Below are 19,221 nucleotides of genomic sequence, written 5' to 3' on the forward strand. Positions count from 1 at the left end.
ATTCGACACTTTTCATATCAAATCTTCATTTATTTCTTTAAATTCTCAAATATAAAGCGCAGACACTACTGTTACCAAATTAGGTGAAGTGATATAAGTAGAAAGAGATAAAAGTAGGTACTACCTATCTTCAAATGTTTTTCTATTCACGAAACCTTATTGTTTATTTGACTAATTAAATTGTACAGTACAAGAATATATTTCTTTAACACAGAAAGAAACTTGAACATATACGACTCATCATTCATACATCCAAAAGAAACCAACTAAATCCTTAACTGCAGAAAATGGAGGGAGCATCCATATTTCGATGTTCATTATTGGTTATATTTATAATAAAAATCAACACTACAGAACTCGATATCATTTCGAATTCACGTTTCTTAACAGAAGGAGACACGTTGGTCTCAGAAACCAGAATTTTCGAACTTGGGGTTTTTCGGCCAGATAACTCTGACAAAAGATATGTTGGTATTTGGTACAAGCAAGATACTACTAAAATCCCAATCTGGGTTGCCAACAGAAACCACCCACCACCACCCAGTAGTGAATCGCCACTCGTGTTAAAAGTTGTTGATCCAGGAAGCCTAGTCATCTTCAACAATAATATGAGCATGATCTGGTCATCTAATACAACGATAACATCACCGAATGCAACAGCAAAACTTCATGACACCGGAAATCTAGTGTTGATGGATCAACAGGGGAAAATGATATGGCAGAGTTTTGATTATCCAACTGATACTCTTTTACCTGGCATGAAGTTAGGGATAGATTACTTGAGAGGTATCGAATGGCGTCTATCTTCATGGAGAAATAGTCAAGATCCATCATTAGGTGAATTCACATGGGAGGCTGTCACCCATGGTTATCCAGAATTCAAACTAAAACAAGGTGCATTGGTCAACTTTCGGAGTGGAATATGGAGAAACATACGGGTTAATGGGGATTCTATTTTTGACAAAAACTTGACTTTGATATTCAGTGCAGTTATAAATCAGAAGAAGGAGGTGTCTATTAAATATTACGCTGAGAACACTTCTCTTGTAACGAGGCTCACCTTGAATTCTTCTGGGGACTTACAATATTGGGCGTGGGCAGAAGATGGTAATAAGTGGAAACTCGGTTTCAAATTTCCGGCAGATATTTGTGATACGTATAACATTTGTAGTGCTTATGGAGCCTGCAGTGTTGGTTGGACACAACAATCGTGTGCTTGCATGGATAACAAAAGATTTGTGCCAAGAAACCAAAAAGGTTGGGAAACGGGAGACTGGTCCGGTGGTTGTGTTAGGCGGACACCCTTAGATTGCGTAAACAGAACAGATGGGTTTATCAAGTACTCTAATTTAAAATTGCCAGACACAGAAGGTACTTGGTTCAACATGAGCATGGCTTTGGAGGAATGTGAAGCAAAATGTTTAAAGAATTGTACTTGTATGGCTTATGCGAATCCTGACAACAGTTTAGGAGGGAAGGGCTGCGTACATTGGTTCAATGATCTTAAAGACATGCGAGGGTCTCTTAGTTATGGTCGAGATATTTTTGTAAGAATGGCTTCATCTGAATTAGGTAAAATAACAATTCACATGCTACATTACTGCTTTTTTAAATTAGAGAAAAAAAAAAAAAAAAAAAAAAAAACATGCTACATTACTGCTACATGATTACAAGCTAACGTTATTTCTATACTAACATCATACAGTTGCTTCCTCAACTTCAAAAAAGAATAATGAAGTAAACACTAAAGTAATCATAAGTGTAACCATTCCCGGGGTTCTTCTAATAGGCTTCGTCTCGATATGGTTATGGTATGTACAAAAAAAGAAGAATAACGAGCAATCAATAAAGTGAGGAAATGAAGAATTACAATTGTTTAGCTTTACTAGAATAGCTACTGCAACTGCCAGTTTTTCAACTGATAATATACTCGGAGAGGGTGGATTCGGAGCCGTTTATAAGGTAACCAATATATACACTTTTTAATTTATTTACTTTTTAGAAAAGGAAAGACTATGAACCTACACTGCAAAAACAACCGTACCCAACCCACAATTTATAAGCAAGTGATCTAAACAAAAAGGTACATATAAGATAGTGAAATTACTCACATTAAAAAATGAAATTCTTCAGGGTGTGCTATATGGTGGGATAGAGATAGCAGTAAAACGTCTCTGCACGACTTCCAACCAAGGAGTTGAGGAATTCAAGAACGAAGTCATTTGTATTTCGAGACTTCAGCATCGTAATCTTGTGAAGCTCCTTGGATGTTGCATAAAAGGAGATGAGAGACTATTAGTCTATGAGTACATGCCCAATAAAAGCTTAGACTCGTTCTTATTTAGTGAGAACCAAGACGTGCTACTTGATTGGCCGAAGCGCTTCAACATCATCAAAGGAATTGCACGAGGACTTGTGTACCTGCATCAGGATTCACGATTAAGAATTATTCATAGAGATCTTAAAGCAGGCAACATTCTACTTGATCATGATATGAACCCTAAGATATCAGACTTTGGGCTAGCTCGAAGTTTTGGAGGAAACGAGACCCAAGGAAATACCCAGAGAGTTGTTGGCACATAGTATGCCATTCTTAAAAACTTAACCTTCTAATAAAGTCGGATGGTATTGATTTTATTAACATTTTGATGCATGCAGTGGTTACATGCCCCCGGAGTATGCAATTAATGGTATTTTTTCAATAAAGTCAGATGTATTTAGCTTTGGCGTTTTGGTGTTGGAGATTGTGAGTGGGAAGAGAAATAGAGGATTCAACCATTCCAAGCATGGAAATAATCTTACCGGACATGTAAGTTCCCTGATGACAAACTATTTGTTTAAATTGTAAAATGTCCTAAAACTAGGGGCAAATTGACAAGAAAGGTAACATAAAATCTACGATTTGTCAGTGTAGGTTATACACTAACGTCTCTCTCCTAGAAAAAAGTGTGTGATAATCAATTGGTGGCAAAACAGAGTTATAAGATTCAATTTTCAACAAAGAATACATGTGAAGTTCAAACTTTGCCCAAAAAATGAGTGCAAGTTCAATTTCTTTTTCGACATACCATACATTGACAAACTGATTTAGACTCCTCAATTCTTGAGAAAATTGGATTTTCTGCAATGACGAATCCAGGATAAAAACCCAATGGTGTCCTAAAAATGTTTTCAAAACTAATTATGTCTTAAGGGTACCTTAGTGGTTGTTTACCTCAAAAAAACCATAAATTAAAAATATATATGGGGTCCTATAATTAAATTTAGTAGTGTCCTATACAATTTAAAGAGTAGATTGTATAAATAATTTTTCCCAATATTGGAGTCATAGGACCCCACTTGATATGCTATAGACTCCCCTGATTTTCTGTTACCTTTCCAGTAGAAATAAACTATTACATACCACAGATTGACAAATTGTGGATTTTATGTTAGCATTCTTCAGAATTTGCCTTTAATTAATAAACATCAATTTCTACAAAATATATTCAGGCATGGAGCGTATACAACGAAGGAAAGTCGAAAGAATTGATGAGTCCAAGTTTAGCAGAATCATGCCATCCGGATGAAGTTATAAGATCAGTCGCAGTCGGGTTGTTATGTGTTCAAAAAAATGCAGAAGACAGACCAAACATGTCATCTGTGGTTCGGATGTTGGATGGCGAGAGTGCATTACCACCACCTAAACAACCAGCATTTTTCATTGGAACGGATTCATTAGAAGCTGAGTTATCTTCTTCAAAGAGTAAACCAGAAGGTTCAATCAATGGTCTATCAATTACACACTTAGATGCTCGATAGGTCGACTTTGGTTTTCTGAATTAACAATCGTTTAATGGTCTATCAATGGTACTGTATTTATTTAGAATATATATTTGTACACCTATATATTAAAAATTATCATCAGATAAAACAATACGGAGTAACTAACAATTTATGCATAAAGTCGGCCTAAAATCCCTTTAGTCAATTCTAACAATTTATGCGAATCAGCCCTAATTAGCATAGCATTAAGATAATATTCCAAATTAACTACGCTTAACACTATAACTAATATATACTCCATAGACCATAGCACCAGCAAACTGGGCCCATTCTTTCCAGTTCAGTCTAGTAGTGCTATAAAGGTTTTGAAACATACTAAGGAAGTCAAAATTCAAACTCAAAAGTTCTTATATAACTCAAAATTTCGCATAGAAGTCCTAATTTAGCATGAACTAGATGTGGAGCCCTCGCTTCGCGCCGGGGGCTCCGTTTTGAATGCGAGTTAAAAAAAAGTCTTGATCTATTTTGTAAAAAAGAATTTTTTTCGACATCTAACATTGAAGGGTTGTTCCTTTTGTGAAAGTTGCCTCTTTTAGCGTTCGGGTTTTATTTAAAAAAAAAGTTAGTAAAGTGGGGGTTCGATTTGTATTTTAATAAAAGTTAGGGGGTTAAGTTTGTGAAATTTAAAAAAAATATACGTATAAAGTGGGAGTTCGATTTCTATTTTAATAAAAGTTAGGGGGTTAAGTTTGTGAAAATTGAGTATTAGTAAAAAAAAAAAAAAATTAGTAAAGTGGGGGTTCGATTTGTATTTTAATAAAAGTTAGGGGGTTAAGTTTGTGAAATTTGGGAAAAAATATACGTATAAAGTGGGGGTGCGATTTGTATTTTAATAAGAGTGTAAAGTGGGGTGCGATTTGTATTTTAATAAAAGTTGAGGGGTAAGTTTGCGAAAAGTAAAAAAAGGAATAGTACTATTCATTTGGCCTTTGCCTTTTAGATATAGGTATATAATTGGCCTAAAAGCCCGTTAATAAACATAAAAACAAAAATACTCGTATATTTATGCCAGCCCTAATTAGCATACCATTAAGATAATATTCCAATGAATAATGCGTATATACCTAACGCAACTGAATGTATTCCAATATAAAAAGTTATTTTTTCAAAACTGACTATTTATGATATTAATTAGAAAAGTAAATATAATTGACAATAATATAAACTAGGGTTTGTACCTGATCATCGTTACTTAGGAACTTAGTTTCTACTTTCAAGCGGCAAAGATAGAAGAATTGGGATTACTAAATACTCCGTACTCTCAGTATCATGAATTCTTTATTCTTGTATTAATTATTGGTTAACTTAATTTGAGGTTCACCAATTCGGCCGTGGTTCATCTACCACAAATCAACATTTGTATTGTATAACTGTTAATATTGTTATATCGGTGGAGGAAGTAAAAATGATGTTAATGGCATCGAGGCGCACGCGAGCACATTAAATGCTCGCCGTCCTTTTGTTTTCTCTTTTTCGCTTAATAGTTTGATATCATATGACTTGCGTCATATAACATCAAACTGGGGGGACTTAATGATACCGCAGCCCGCATGCGCATGTAACATACACACGGGCATGCGCTATGGTGCGTATGCGGGGTGCTCTCATGCGTCATGCGGCATGCGGATCCGTATCTGGTCCCTTTACGGCGGTTGCTTAGCTAACAAGCAAATATCTTTTCCATAATTATATCCGTGATTCGGGGGAGTTGGTTATGGAAACGATTATCACTATCCTATGACGGTTCTAGAATTAGGGTTTGCCTATAAATACAAACCCTAATCGTCGTTAGCAACATACCACGTTACGTAGCCATCTTCTACCACACATCCTACGTAACTTACATCCTCTATCATCTTCTAAAGGTTAACAGGTGAGTTCTTTATTAACTGGTACCTACAACCTTGCTTGGGGCCTTCTGATCGACGGACGTCATCGAAGGTGGACTTAATCACTTGGCCACCCCGCCGACATCATCATGTCGGCCAGGGTTATTCACGGTAGCCGGACCGGAGAGCCACGTTCTAAGATCCTTAAACCCCTCCTTTACGTTGAGCAAGCATGTTAAGACCCTTCGGTTAAAATATGCATGATCAAGTGGTGCTTTCATTGAGAGTCGAATTAATTCAAGACTGTTTAATTGCTTTTTCTTTTAAGGTTTTGAATTGTATGACTCGTTATTTACAAAATTTTTGAATTTTTTTTTTCTTTAACAGTATCATGACTTCCGAGGAATCATCGGAACATACCCAAACAGATGTTCAGAACGCACCGTCTGGTAGTCAACATACACCGGTTATGACTACGGAGGCCGCTACTCAGGCGGGATACACGATATACCCTCCACCTATATCCGGCGAACCCTTTCAGAGGTACAAGCCGATATATTCAGACGGGGTCACACCGCCAAGAGCAAACTCACCAGTCACAACCACGCGGTTGGATTTTTCATCGGTGGATCCAAGGGTTATCCCGATAAACGCTGGTGGCGAAACCATGGGACCGCATGTAGTTTGCTGCGGCCAGGTACCTATTTACAGTACCACTGTTTCGATACCTCTGCAGACGCAGACTATTCAGCAAAACTCGTCGTTTACACCCCTGCAACCTTGGCAACCACCGCGCCCAGTTTCTCAATTCTTAACCCCTGCGGATGCGCAGGCGTTACTTAACAGCTGGGGATTTGGTGTCATTCCAGACGCAAACTCTCATTGGGCGCCAATAACAGCGCAACAACAAAGCACAGCGCAAACGGTTGGGCTCTTGAGTGTGTATCCTCAGTTTTCGCAGGCATCTGCGCCACAGGTCTCGCTCCCCTTACAACCTGTGTATTCGGCATCTTCAAGTAATCCCTCTTTTCCAACACCGCAGCCGTGGGTATATCCGCAGATGCAGGGTCAACCTTGGCAAAATATTCAGGGGCAGGCTAATCTTGCAGGGCAATTTATGCAGGCCGCACCCCCTGACATGGTTCACTTATTTTCGCAGCCTGACTTCGTTCAGGACATGATGCGGCGTTTCTTTGCGGGTTTAAAAGGGGATCCTGTTAAACCACCTTTCGAGCTACCGACTACTTTTGACAAATTTCCTCCGCACATAACTGCATATCCGTTTCCAGCAGCACCAAAGATACCTGGTACGCTAGGTACTTACAATGGTTTGTCCGATCCGGATGACTTTTTACAGCGCTTTGAGGGTGCAATGCGCACTCAAGGTTGGGTGGATCCGGTTGCGTGCCAAATATTTCCAATGACCTTGCAGGGCATTGCTCGCGAATGGTTCAATAAACTCCCGGCGGGCAGTATTGCCGGATTCATGGATCTGCGAACAAAGTTTTTATTGCAGTATCAGAATCAAAGAACACGCAAGCGCACTCACATTGAATGCCATGATATTACGCAGAAATCCAAGGAATCTTTGGGAGAGTATCTCACAAGGTATACTAATGAATGTTTGCGCATTCCAGATCTCAAGCCAGAACAACAGATATCAGGACTCATACATGGCATCAATTCAGAACGGCACCCAACGCTAGTCAAGCGTTTGCGTCATACGGTGCCAACAACTTACGCTGAGGCGCTTAAAGAATGTCACGATTATATGCGGAGTGGCGAAGATAACGATGTTCCCACAAGCAGCTCGCGAAATGAAAAAAAGGATGATGATGACCGCTCACGAGATCAAAACCGCGGAAATAATTCTCGCGGGCGTTACCATAGTGGCGGTCCTATCAGAAGTGAAAAGGGGAGATCTAATGGCAATTATCGAAGCAATAATCAGCGCGGCATCAACAATCAGAACTATGCGCTTCTTAAAAGCTTATCCAAAACGCCCAAAGAAATTTTGGCGACGGAGCCAGTATGCGCGACCTTCGCGGTCCCAACTCCGCTTACAGAATTTGGTAAGCGGGATAAGACAAAGTATTGTGAATTTCACGATGATTACGGGCACGATACGAATAGGTGTAAAAACTTGATGGAACGGGTACTGGAGGCGCTCCGTGCGGGTAAGTTGGATCACCTCAAACCGCCAAAGAAAGATAAAGGGAAAGCCGCAGAAGAGGGGTCAAAAACTAAAACCTTCGCGTGGCAGAAAGTGGATAAGGTCAAAAATGCTGATTTAACCATTAACATGGTTGACGCAGAGAAATTAGGTCAGCGAAGAAAGTATAACGATCATCAGGATTGGGAACTTCTTCCAATCACTTTCCCTCCTGTGATGTCAATTGACAGTGTGAATGAACCTATCATTATCAAGTGCCGCATTCCTTCTTACGGGGTGCAGGTCAAGCGCATGCATGTCGACACTGGGAGCGGCGTTGACATTATGTACGAGCATTGCTATCAATTTCTTCCCGCACACGTGAAGGCGCAGCTACGTCCGTCTGATATCACGCTGTCTGGTTTTTCCGGAGAAAGCTCATGGCCCGTGGGACAGATAGAGTTATTAATAGAGCTCGAAGATGAAAAGAATCCGCAGTTAATAAGGAACGAATTAGTTGACTTTTATGTGGTTCGCTCGACTTCGCGATATAATGCGCTACTGGGAAGAAATTTCATACGGCGTTTTAACATCATACCTTCGGTAGTGCACGGTTTGATTAAGTTTCCTACTAAGGGAGGAGTTGCCACAATGGCGTCACATCAAACGATTGAGATATGTGTGTCAGTTGTGCAAATTAACATCCCTAGCGTCGGGGAGCAGATTGCAAGCAGTGCGGTCATTGCTAATCGCTTGCATCCAGATAAGCGTATAAAAATCGGCGCAGGTTTATCAGCTGAAACCAAGGCTAAGTTACATGGTATATTGTCCGCAAACGCAGATGTTTTCGCATGGCGCGAATCAGATATGACAGGTGTCCCGCGGGACATTGCGGAACATAAATTGAATGTTAATCCATCGCTCACACCTGTTAGACAAAAGAAGCGGCATATGGCTTTAGACCGCAGTGATTGGCTATGCGCAGAAGTAGACAACCTTGTCAAAGCAAACATTCTACGCGAAGTGCGTTATCAAACATGGGTTGCCAATCCGGTGTTGGTGAAAAAGGCTGATGGTAACTGGCGAATGTGCGTTGATTTTAAAGACATTAACAAAGCATGTCCTAAAGACAATTACCCTCTCCCGGAGATAGACTGGAAGGTTGAATCTTTGTCTGGATTCAGATATAAGTGCTTTCTGGACGCATACAAAGGTTATCACCAAATTCTAATGGCTGCGGAAGACGAAGACAAGACTGCTTTTCATACGCCGCAGGGTATTTATTGTTACACAAAGATGCCTTTCGGCTTGAAGAACGCGGGCGCGACCTATCAGCGTGTAATTGACGCAGCATTCAAGCCTCAAATTGGCAGAAATCTTGAAGCGTATGTCGATGACTTGGTAATCAAAAGCAACACCAAAGAAGACATGCTCGCAGACATCCTAGAAACGTTTGCGTCTCTGCGAAGGATCAACATGAAGCTTAATCCGCTTAAATGTAGCTTTGGAGAGGAGGAAGGCAAGTTTCTAGGTCATGTGGTGACAGCGCGGGGTATCAAGGCTAATCCCAAAAAGATTGAAGCTATTGATAATTTACCATCTCCGAAATCAAAGAAAGGTGTGCAGAGTCTCACTGGGAAGCTCGCAGCAATCACGCGGTTTTTGTCAAAAGCCGCAGAGCGTCAGCTACCATTCTTTAGCACTTTGAAAAACTGTTTGAAGAAAAAGGATTTTGTCTGGACTCAGGAAGCAGAATCAGCCTTTCAGGAGATGAAAAAGGTGCTTGCAGAGTTACCAACACTTACTGCGCCAGTCCCTGGGGAGACGTTAACGCTGTACCTTGCGGCATCAAAGGAAGCAATCAGTTCAGTTCTGATCGCAGACCGCGAAAAGGTAACTTATCAATTTCCTTGCATTATTTATTTCGCAGAACTTTAACGCTGAGGTTTTCTCAGACACAAATGCCGGTCTACTTCGTAAGCAAGACGCTGACATCAAGCGAAGTAAACTACTCGCCAATAGAGAAGTTAGTATATGCGCTTGTCCATACAGCGCGGCGTTTACGCCGATACTTTCAAGCACATCCGATTGTGGTTCTAACTGATCAGCCAATCAAACAGGTTGGTACATGATTACTTTGCGGCAATGACCGGGGTTACCGCATTGACTAACGCAATCATTTTATTTCATTCAGGTACTGTACAAGCCCGAGATTTCTGGCCGAATGGCCAAGTGGGCAGTCGAATTGGGAGAACATGAAATAAACTTTTCTTCACACAGTGCGGTTAAGGGTCAAATACTTGCTGACTACCTAGCAGAAATACCTGCGGATGTCGAAGCATCAGCAGAACATCAAGATCCGCCCGCACCTGTTCTATCACCATGGGAATTATACACCGATGGTGCGTGTAGCGCATCTGGCGCAGGCGCAGGTGTAATTTTGACAGGTCCAGGCGGTGAGGAACATACGTACGCACTGCGGTTTAATTTTGCTGTCACAAACAATGAAGCAGAGTATGAGGCTCTGCTAGCAGGTATGCGCATCGCGCATAAGCTAACTGTTAAAATCTTGCACGCTTACGTGGATTCAAAGCTAGTATGCAATCAAGTCTGCGGAGACTTCGAAGCGCACGACATTGCTATGCAGCAATATTTATCACTTGTTCATAATCTCGCTGACCAGTTCGAGGCTTTTCAAATCTCGCACGTAATGCGGGGGCAAAATAAGAAGGCGGATGCGCTAAGCAAACTAGCTGCCTTGGCTTTTGATCATATGGGTAAGAAAATTCTAATAGAGGAACTCAACGTAAAATCTATTGTCATGATGCCTCTAGTGGCACCGGTTGAGGAATCAAGCCCAACGTGGATGACGCCCATCATCGCTTTTTTACGGAATGCACTTCACCCGCGGACTCCTCTGATGCGAAGAAAGTCCGCACAAAGGCACCGCTTTATGCCCTTGAGGGTGACGTCTTGTATCGAAAAAACTATTTGGGACCACATTTAAGGTGCATAGGTCCGAAAGAGGCAGAGGAAGTTATACGCGAGGTGCATGAGGGTGCATGCGCCCTTCATTCGGGACACAGGTCCATTGTGTCAAAAATCATGCGGTTAGGTTATTATTGGCCTACTATGTACGCAGACACGGCGCGTATTGTCAAGCAATGCGAATCATGCCAAATACATGCACCTATCAACAGAGCACCTGCGCATCCAATGATATCGGTCTCCTCACCATGGCCATTCTGCAAATGGGCGATCGACATAGTCGGACCATTCCCCAAAGGCCAAGGTAATATTGCCATTCATTTGCTAAATATGCTACTTACGTCATTATCTTACGCATACTCTGCACACGCAGGAAATGTCAAATTCTTAATTGTTGCAATCGATTACTTCACGAAGTGGGTCGAAGCGAAACCGCTGGCAACAATTTCAGGGAAAAGAGTGCGGAATTTTGTATGGGAAGACATTGTCTGTCGATTCGGCATACCCAATGAAATTGTTAGTGATAACGGTACACAATTTGCCGGCGATCCTTTTCGCAGTTGGTGTGCAGAGCTTAATATTAAGCAAACTTTTACTTCAGTTGCGCATCCGCAGGCGAATGGCCAGTGCGAAGTTACCAACCGAGATATAGTTGCTGGAATCAAGGCAAGGTTGGGTCATGACCGCGTTGGTTGGGTGGATGAGCTTCCAAAGGTTTTATGGGCGCATAGAACCACACCCAAAGCAAGCACTGGTGAGACTCCGTTTAGTTTGGTTTATGGGTCAGAAGCTGTTGTACCCGCAGAGATTGGGGTACCAACGTTCCGCATACAAAACTTTGATGAGCAAAATAACTCTGAAGCTCTGCGGGAAAATCTTAATCTGCTTGAAGAACGCAGACTCTCTGCGGCTGTTAGCGAAGCAAATAACAAGCAGAAAATTGCAAAGTATTACAATCAGCGTGTGCGTTCACGCACTTATAAGTGCGGTGATTTGGTTTGGCGCCAGAACGATGCAAGTCATGCGGAAGATACTGGGAAACTGGGACCTCGTTTGGAGGGCCCATACAGGGTAGCAAAAGCAAGCAACACCGGGGCATACCATCTAGAGACATTAGATGGCAAACCTGTGAAACGCACTTGGCATGCGACGTTATTGAAAAAATGTTACATGTAGCTAGATGGACTTGATCACTCCAATTTGTTTAGCACATTATTTTTTGTATTTTTCATCCTTTCGGATATGTCGCAGTTGTAATCATAATTAATGCCAAATAAAAATAATTACATCCGCATACTTTTGTTGTCCATTTATATTTTTTGTATGCGGTTCCTGCCTACTTAAGGGGTGTCCTCTAGCCCCCGTGCGGCAGAAGCCTGTTTGGTTACAAGGCTAGACAATAACGGCAGGCGAAGGGAATTGGTTTTCCCCTAGCCAAGCGCCACGCAGACTAGATGGCTGCAAAGTCGACTTAAAAAAAAAAAATACAAGCATTGGTTTGCTTGTGCGTAATCGCTCTCGCATTGGTTTGCTTGAGGAACTCCTAAGCATAAAAACATTGGTTTGTTTTTAGTTGCGTTTGCTTACCATACAACTAATAGTGCACCTCTAGTACATGACAAAGCAGTAGCGCAGTAGCTTTTGAGTCTAAATTATTAAAGGTAAGTTAAAATATTGGTTTATTTTACGCAGTACCATCCGCATACGCATAAGTTGTGGTTAACTATGCGCATGCGCATGCGGTTCATAATTTGTTTTGATTCGCGATATATAAACAAGGACATCACGCATGCATAACAGACAAACATATATAAACATCCAAATAAATTATTACATAAGTAATTGTTTCACATGCCTGCCCAACATGGGACTTAGGGCTCCAAAATACATTTACAATTACCTGCCTAAGATTAGGGCTTACGGCACAAACTACCCTAGTAATCCTCCTTCAAAAACCCATCAAGCGGCATCGTCGGGTCAGCCGCAAACGCATTAATCAAAGGGATAGGGATGGACTTGATTGCCTCTTCCGCCTCCAGCAGCGCCGCGGCCGTTCCCTCCTTTAATTTCATTTGGACAATGTCGGGGAACGGTGGAGTTAGGCCGCATGCCTGGATCACTTCCCGCACAGCCTTGTTCACCTCATGGTCCTTGACCGCATCGACATAGGCATTAAACCGGTCGGACACGGGCTCGGAGTCCATCACTTTCTGCGCAATTGCGGGGAGTGCGGTGCGCAGCTTTTTCATATCTGCCTCGGCCAGCTCGCGGTTGGTAACCGCATCGTCCCTCTCCCTCGTCACCTTTTCCAACTCCAGCCTCACTCGCTCAGTTTCCCCCTTTGCCTGATCAACCGCACCCACAAGCTCTTGATTCTTTTTTCTTTCTTGAATCAAGAGGGTCTTGGTTTCAGCCGCAGTCAATTCAACAGCATTGCGGGCCTCCTCAGCAGCGTCCCTGTCCTTCTTGACCTGATCTACACCCGCCTGCAGCAAACCCAACTCCACCTCTTTGCGCAGTGCAACATCGTATAGGCTGGAGGATCGACGGGCTTGATCCACAAACATCCCAAAGAATACCAGCCCATTCTGGACAAAGGCGTTGAGCGCCTGGTTGAACGGCAGCGCGGCCAGTTGCTCGCGGAACTCTTCTGGGAAGATTTGCTGCAAGAATGCAGATTGCTCCGCAGCATTTTCTGCGGAGGACTGGCAAAGTTGGCGGAGGTTGGCAACACGGAAGCTGCCTTGCGGAGGAGGTAATGTAGAGTCAGACTCGACGGGTATCGCCTTGTCTTTGGATGTGGCAGTGGCCTCCAGCTCGGGGTTGACCCGCGGTGTTGTTGGCTGCGTCTCCTCCACATGCTCTGCAAAATACTCAGATTAGTACGCAGATTTTTCTACGCGGTATACATGCGAAAAAATAAACGCTCACCATTATTGGTGGGAGGTAGGTCTGCGGACCGCGGCTCGATGGCAACAAAATTGTCGTTGCGCATGTCCTCCAGCTGCTTAGGAGTCATCTTCTTCTTCTTCTGAGCCTCGGACGTCCCAGCCGCCTTGCGTTTATTGCCTGACTCCGCCGGCGTTTCCTCCACATGTTCGCTAGCAGCTGCCTGCTCTAGCTGTTTGTCCACATCCTGCTTGCGGAAAGAGATCCCAGCAATCTCCTCCGCGGTAAGCACCTTCTTCATCCTCATCTCTGCAAACAATAAATGCCTGCGTTAGAAAATATACAAAAATTTATGTAAGTACGCGTTTATGCTATTCCTACCCTTTCCATCGGGGCCAACTATGGCCGGCCGCACATCCTCCCAAGGCCAATACGCGGAGATCTTCCCCAACCGCAGCATAACATTACCATACGAACGGTGCACCAGTTGTGCGTTGACGCACTGCTTCAACAACTTTTTCTCCTCGTCATCCAACGCTGGCATCTTGTTCACATCTTTTTCTACCTTCTCGCACCAAATGAGCGTCTGCGGGAAGCCAGTGCCTACTACGGTCTGGTCGACGAAGAAAAAAGTTTCTTTCCAACTTCCCGCATTCGATTTCGGGGTTTTTGTGAAATTTTGGCGTGCGAAGAAGGTGAACCAAGATTTATGGTGGTTGGCTAAGCGGAATAGGTGGCAAAAAACCTTCACCAATGGTACTGTGTTGAGTGCAACACACCACATCTCGAATAGAACGATTTTGCCTATAGCATACGGGTGCAATTGCCCTAGCCCTACTTTGAAAGGATCTAGTACGCCTAAAAAGAAGTCGGAGGGTGGAACCCTAAAATTACCATGCTTAAAAGCATGTTCGTAGATCGCCACCTTATTCTCTGGTGGCTGATGGGCTCGCTGGCTAGGCAGTGGTGGTACCGGATTGTAACCCGCTAGAGGGGGGTATTGCTTAACTAAGTGGTCGATGTTTTTCTGGCCTATGTTGGACTCTACATTCTCTACGAAAGTTTCATTAGCTTTGGTCATTTTTAGATGAATGGAGAACGACTGACCTTTAAATGACGATCGGAATATGACGGAGTTGATCGGAATTGATAGGATTTGGAGGCGAGAGCGTATTTGGGAAGCTTGACACCGGAAAAGTGAAAATGTGTGTGATTTGGGGCTATTTATAGGCAGGATTGGGGGAGCGTGGGTTGGAATGGTGTGATCGTGGCCATACACGTGTAATGCAATCGACGGGTAGCATTTGCTGATCGCGCGTGGTGTCAGTTAAGAATGATTACGAACACGCTCGTGGTTCGCACGCGCCTGCAGCACTGTTACTTTATGTCTTGTCAGCCGAATGGGCTTCTGCGATTGTGACAGGCATTTAATGGCATCGAGGCGCACGCGAGGACATTAAATGCTCGCCGTCCTTTTGTTTTCTCTTTTTCGCTTAATAGTTTGATATCATATGACTTGCGTCATATAACATCAAACTGGGGGGACTTAATGATACCGCAGCCCGCATGCGCATGTAACATACACACGGGCATGCGCTATGGTGCGTATGCGGGGTGCTCTCATGCGTCATGCGGCATGCGGATCCGTATCTGGTCCCTTTACGGCGGTTGCTTAGCTAACAAGCAAATATCTTTTCCATAATTATATCCGTGATTCGGGGGAGTTGGTTATGGAAACGATTATCACTATCCTATGACGGTTCTAGAATTAGGGTTTGCCTATAAATACAAACCCTAATCGTCGTTAGCAACATACCACGTTACGTAGCCATCTTCTACCACACATCCTACGTAACTTACATCCTCTATCATCTTCTAAAGGTTAACAGGTGAGTTCTTTATTAACTGGTACCTACAACCTTGCTTGGGGCCTTCTGATCGACGGACGTCATCGAAGGTGGACTTAATCACTTGGCCACCCCGCCGACATCATCATGTCGGCCAGGGTTATTCACGGTAGCCGGACCGGAGAGCCACGTTCTAAGATCCTTAAACCCCTCCTTTACGTTGAGCAAGCATGTTAAGACCCCTCGGTTAAAATATGCATGATCAAATATATCAGTGACCATTTCAAAAGTACATATTAAAAGTCACATCATGGGTCGGCGCTTACTTATTATACGATTTTCTTAAAAAATAACTACTCTGTAATTACTACTTTTTTTTTACAATGCACAACCTAGCAACAAGCACATATGGCTTCCTATAATAGTTAAACCTCGAAAACTAGGAATTCATGAATTACTTCAAGTAAATAACCTTCCACAATAAATCGGTAATTAGGCTTAAGAGGATGTTGTTAAAGATTAAAGCGAAGACCTACATGTTCATTAGGAGTTCTGATTGTCACTTGAGAGATTCCCAAATAATTAGTAACTAAATATTTTATACGAGTACATTTGAATAATCGCAATTAAAAAGTCAATGTTAATAATAGCCTCAAAACTTTAGTTAGAAAAAATTGTTTTATATGAATTACTAGTTTTTAGCCTGTGCAATGCACAGATATCTAAAAATTTTATTAAAAAATCAAAATATACACATGAAATGTTAAATAAATACTAAACACGAAACTGTAAATGTAAACATAAAATGTAAAACGTCTATGTAAATGTAAACCATAAAACGTATTTAACGAAAATCGTAAATGAAAAACGTAAACATAAAATGTAAGCGAAAAATGTAAAACGCAAAACGTAGACGTAGAACGTAAAACTTAGACGTAAAATGTAGCGAAAAATACTAAACGCAAAAGAAAAATAAAAAGACGAAACACAAATCTATTTTAATATGTGACCCAACATGTCCAACCCATTTGCCATATCTTAGTTTGATTCATAGAGGCTCTATATTTAAATACTATTCTCTAATCTCAAAAGTAGAATTTTACATTCGAAATAAAATGTATATTAAATACTAATTGAATAAAAATGCATTGTTATATTAAATTATTTTAAATAATAATAGTTAAAATATATATTTTAATTTATATCATTGTATATGTTAACAACTAAAAATATTGTTATCCGAATTTGTTTTAAATAATACTCGTAATAGTATTAAAAATAGATTACTTAATTTGATGCTAATTATTTTAAAAATTAATGAAACTTAGATTGAGAACTTTATATTTTAATAAGAAATAATAAATAAACTTTCTTTAAATATAAGCCTTGTTAACTTGTTACTAAAAGTAAAACTTCAAACTTCGTTCGAAAAAGTCAAGTACAGCTGATGTAGCCAACAAAGAGAAGTCCAACCAGCAGTCATTAACGCCTAACTCTAATGCCTATATGAAAAAATCTTCACAGAGTCAAGGAGGAAAAGCTCCCCCGCTTTTGAATTACTTACAAATTTTGAAAACTTTCATGTTTTTAGACACTTTTGAAAAACAAATTACAAAATTCAAAATAACTGTAGTATATAATATAATTAATGATAACTATAATTTATAATATAAATAAAACGGCTTAGAAGTTCTTATACATGTCGAGAAATAAAATAATTTTTATAGATTAATTAATACTATTAATCAACATTATAATATATAATAAAAAGTTTTAATTTAATAATATATAAAGAAAAGTTTTAATTAATGTCCTAAATTAAACTTTCATTAAATAACATTAGCTAAAAAATTTCTATATAAACTAAATTATTATAATGATAACATATAAGCATTTAAAAAACCCTATTTTATATAATATAATAAATATATTTAAAATCTTTCATATATAAGTAAATAGATGTATATATATCTAAAACCTTTCAAAGTTAGTAATTAATAAATATATATTTAAATATATCTACTGAAGCGACCCGTCCTAATCCATAAGGACGAATACAATAACATATGATTACATCGCGAGGTACTTGACCTTTATATGATACATTTTACAAACATTGCATTCGTTTTTAAAAGACAAACTTTCATTTCATCGAAAGTTGACGGCATGCATACCATTTCATAATATATCCAACTATAATTGACTTAATAATAAACTTGATGAACTCAACGTCTCGAATGCAACGTCTTTTGAAATATGTCATGAATGACTCCAAGTAATATCTCTAGAATGAGCAAATGCACAGCGGAATGTTTCTTTAATACCCGAGAATAAACATGCTTTCAAGTGTCAACCAAAAGGTTGGTGAGTTCATTAGTTTATCGTAAACAGTCATTTCCATCGTTTTAATAGACCACAAGATTTCATATATTGTCACGCGTAACTCGCGAATTAAAATTCATTCATATGGTGAACACCTGGTAACCGACCTTAACAGGATGCATATAGAATATCCCCATCATTCCGGGACTCACATCGGACATGATAAATCAAAGTACTAAAGCAGTTCAAATTCTCTGACTAGGGCTTGTTAGTGCCCATAGATCTATCTTTAGGATTCACGTCAATTGGTGACAATTATAATAAACACCAATTCTTAGACTACCAAGCTAAAAAGGGGCATATTCGATTTGATAATTCAACAATAGAATGTAGTTTCGATCACTTGTGTCTATTTCGTAAAGCATTTATAAAAGTAGCGCATGTATTCTCAGTCCCAAAAATATATATTGCAAAAGCATTTAAAAAGGGAGCAAATGAAACTCACTATCCAATATTTTGTAGTAAAAATATTCATATGACGGAACTGAACAATGCGGGGTTGACCTCGGATTCACGAACCTATATCAAGTATATATATTAACACATATAATCACATAATTCCTCCTACATAATATTTATATATTAAGTGTTGTAGTTATATAAATATATATGCTTTATTTATATTTTATATCTTCAGTTATATTTTATATATAGTTATTTTGTAAATAATCAATATTCATATATATATAGTTATATTACAATATATATATATATATATATATATATATATATATATATATATATATATATATATATATATATATATATATATATATATATTTGTAGTTGGTATTATATCAAAAATCAGTAATTTTTTATATGTAATATTTATATAATAATGTTATTATGTTTATAGTAGAAATAATAATACTGTAATAATAATAATACTAATGATAATAATAGTGATAATAAAATAATGTAAATAAAATTATATATAAAAATCATGTTAATGTAAATAATAATAATAATCATGATAGTAATAATGATAATAATAATGATAGTTATAATTTCAATTAAAATATTAATTTTAATGTTAATGATAATAAAAATAATAATAACAATAACAATAACAATAATAATAATAATAATAATAATAATAATAATAATAATAATAATAATAATAATAATAATAATAATAATAATAATAATAATAATAATAATGAGTAATAAGTAAACTACCTCAAAGAAGTAGTCGTAAAAAAAAATGCCCAAGTCCGGGTTTGAACCCGCGACGTCCCGCTAACCCGATAACAACCTAAACGTGTTTGGTTCATCAGCATAAATCATAACCTCACGATCATCAATACTG

At 39.6% G+C, this 19,221-nt stretch overlaps 1 protein-coding gene and 1 pseudogene across 1 annotated transcript; one reads left to right on the forward strand and one right to left on the reverse strand.

The window, feature by feature from the left end:
• Nucleotides 1-252: 252 nt before the first annotated feature.
• Nucleotides 253-3,853, forward strand: LOC139886012 (G-type lectin S-receptor-like serine/threonine-protein kinase At4g27290; annotated as a pseudogene).
• Nucleotides 3,854-13,560: 9,707 nt separating this feature from the next.
• Nucleotides 13,561-14,510, reverse strand: LOC139851994 (uncharacterized). Its single transcript, XM_071841217.1, has 3 exons — nt 14,065-14,510; nt 13,755-13,992; nt 13,561-13,657 (listed from the first exon to the last, which is right to left on the reverse strand). The coding sequence occupies exons 1-3, from the start codon at nt 14,465-14,467 to the stop codon at nt 13,561-13,563; spliced, it is 738 nt and encodes a 245-aa protein (XP_071697318.1). The 5' UTR covers nt 14,468-14,510.
• Nucleotides 14,511-19,221: the final 4,711 nt, after the last annotated feature.

The sequence above is a fragment of the Rutidosis leptorrhynchoides genome, chromosome 1, assembly GCF_046630445.1.
Source record: "Rutidosis leptorrhynchoides isolate AG116_Rl617_1_P2 chromosome 1, CSIRO_AGI_Rlap_v1, whole genome shotgun sequence".
In the NCBI taxonomy this organism is placed as follows: Eukaryota; Viridiplantae; Streptophyta; class Magnoliopsida; order Asterales; family Asteraceae; genus Rutidosis; species Rutidosis leptorrhynchoides.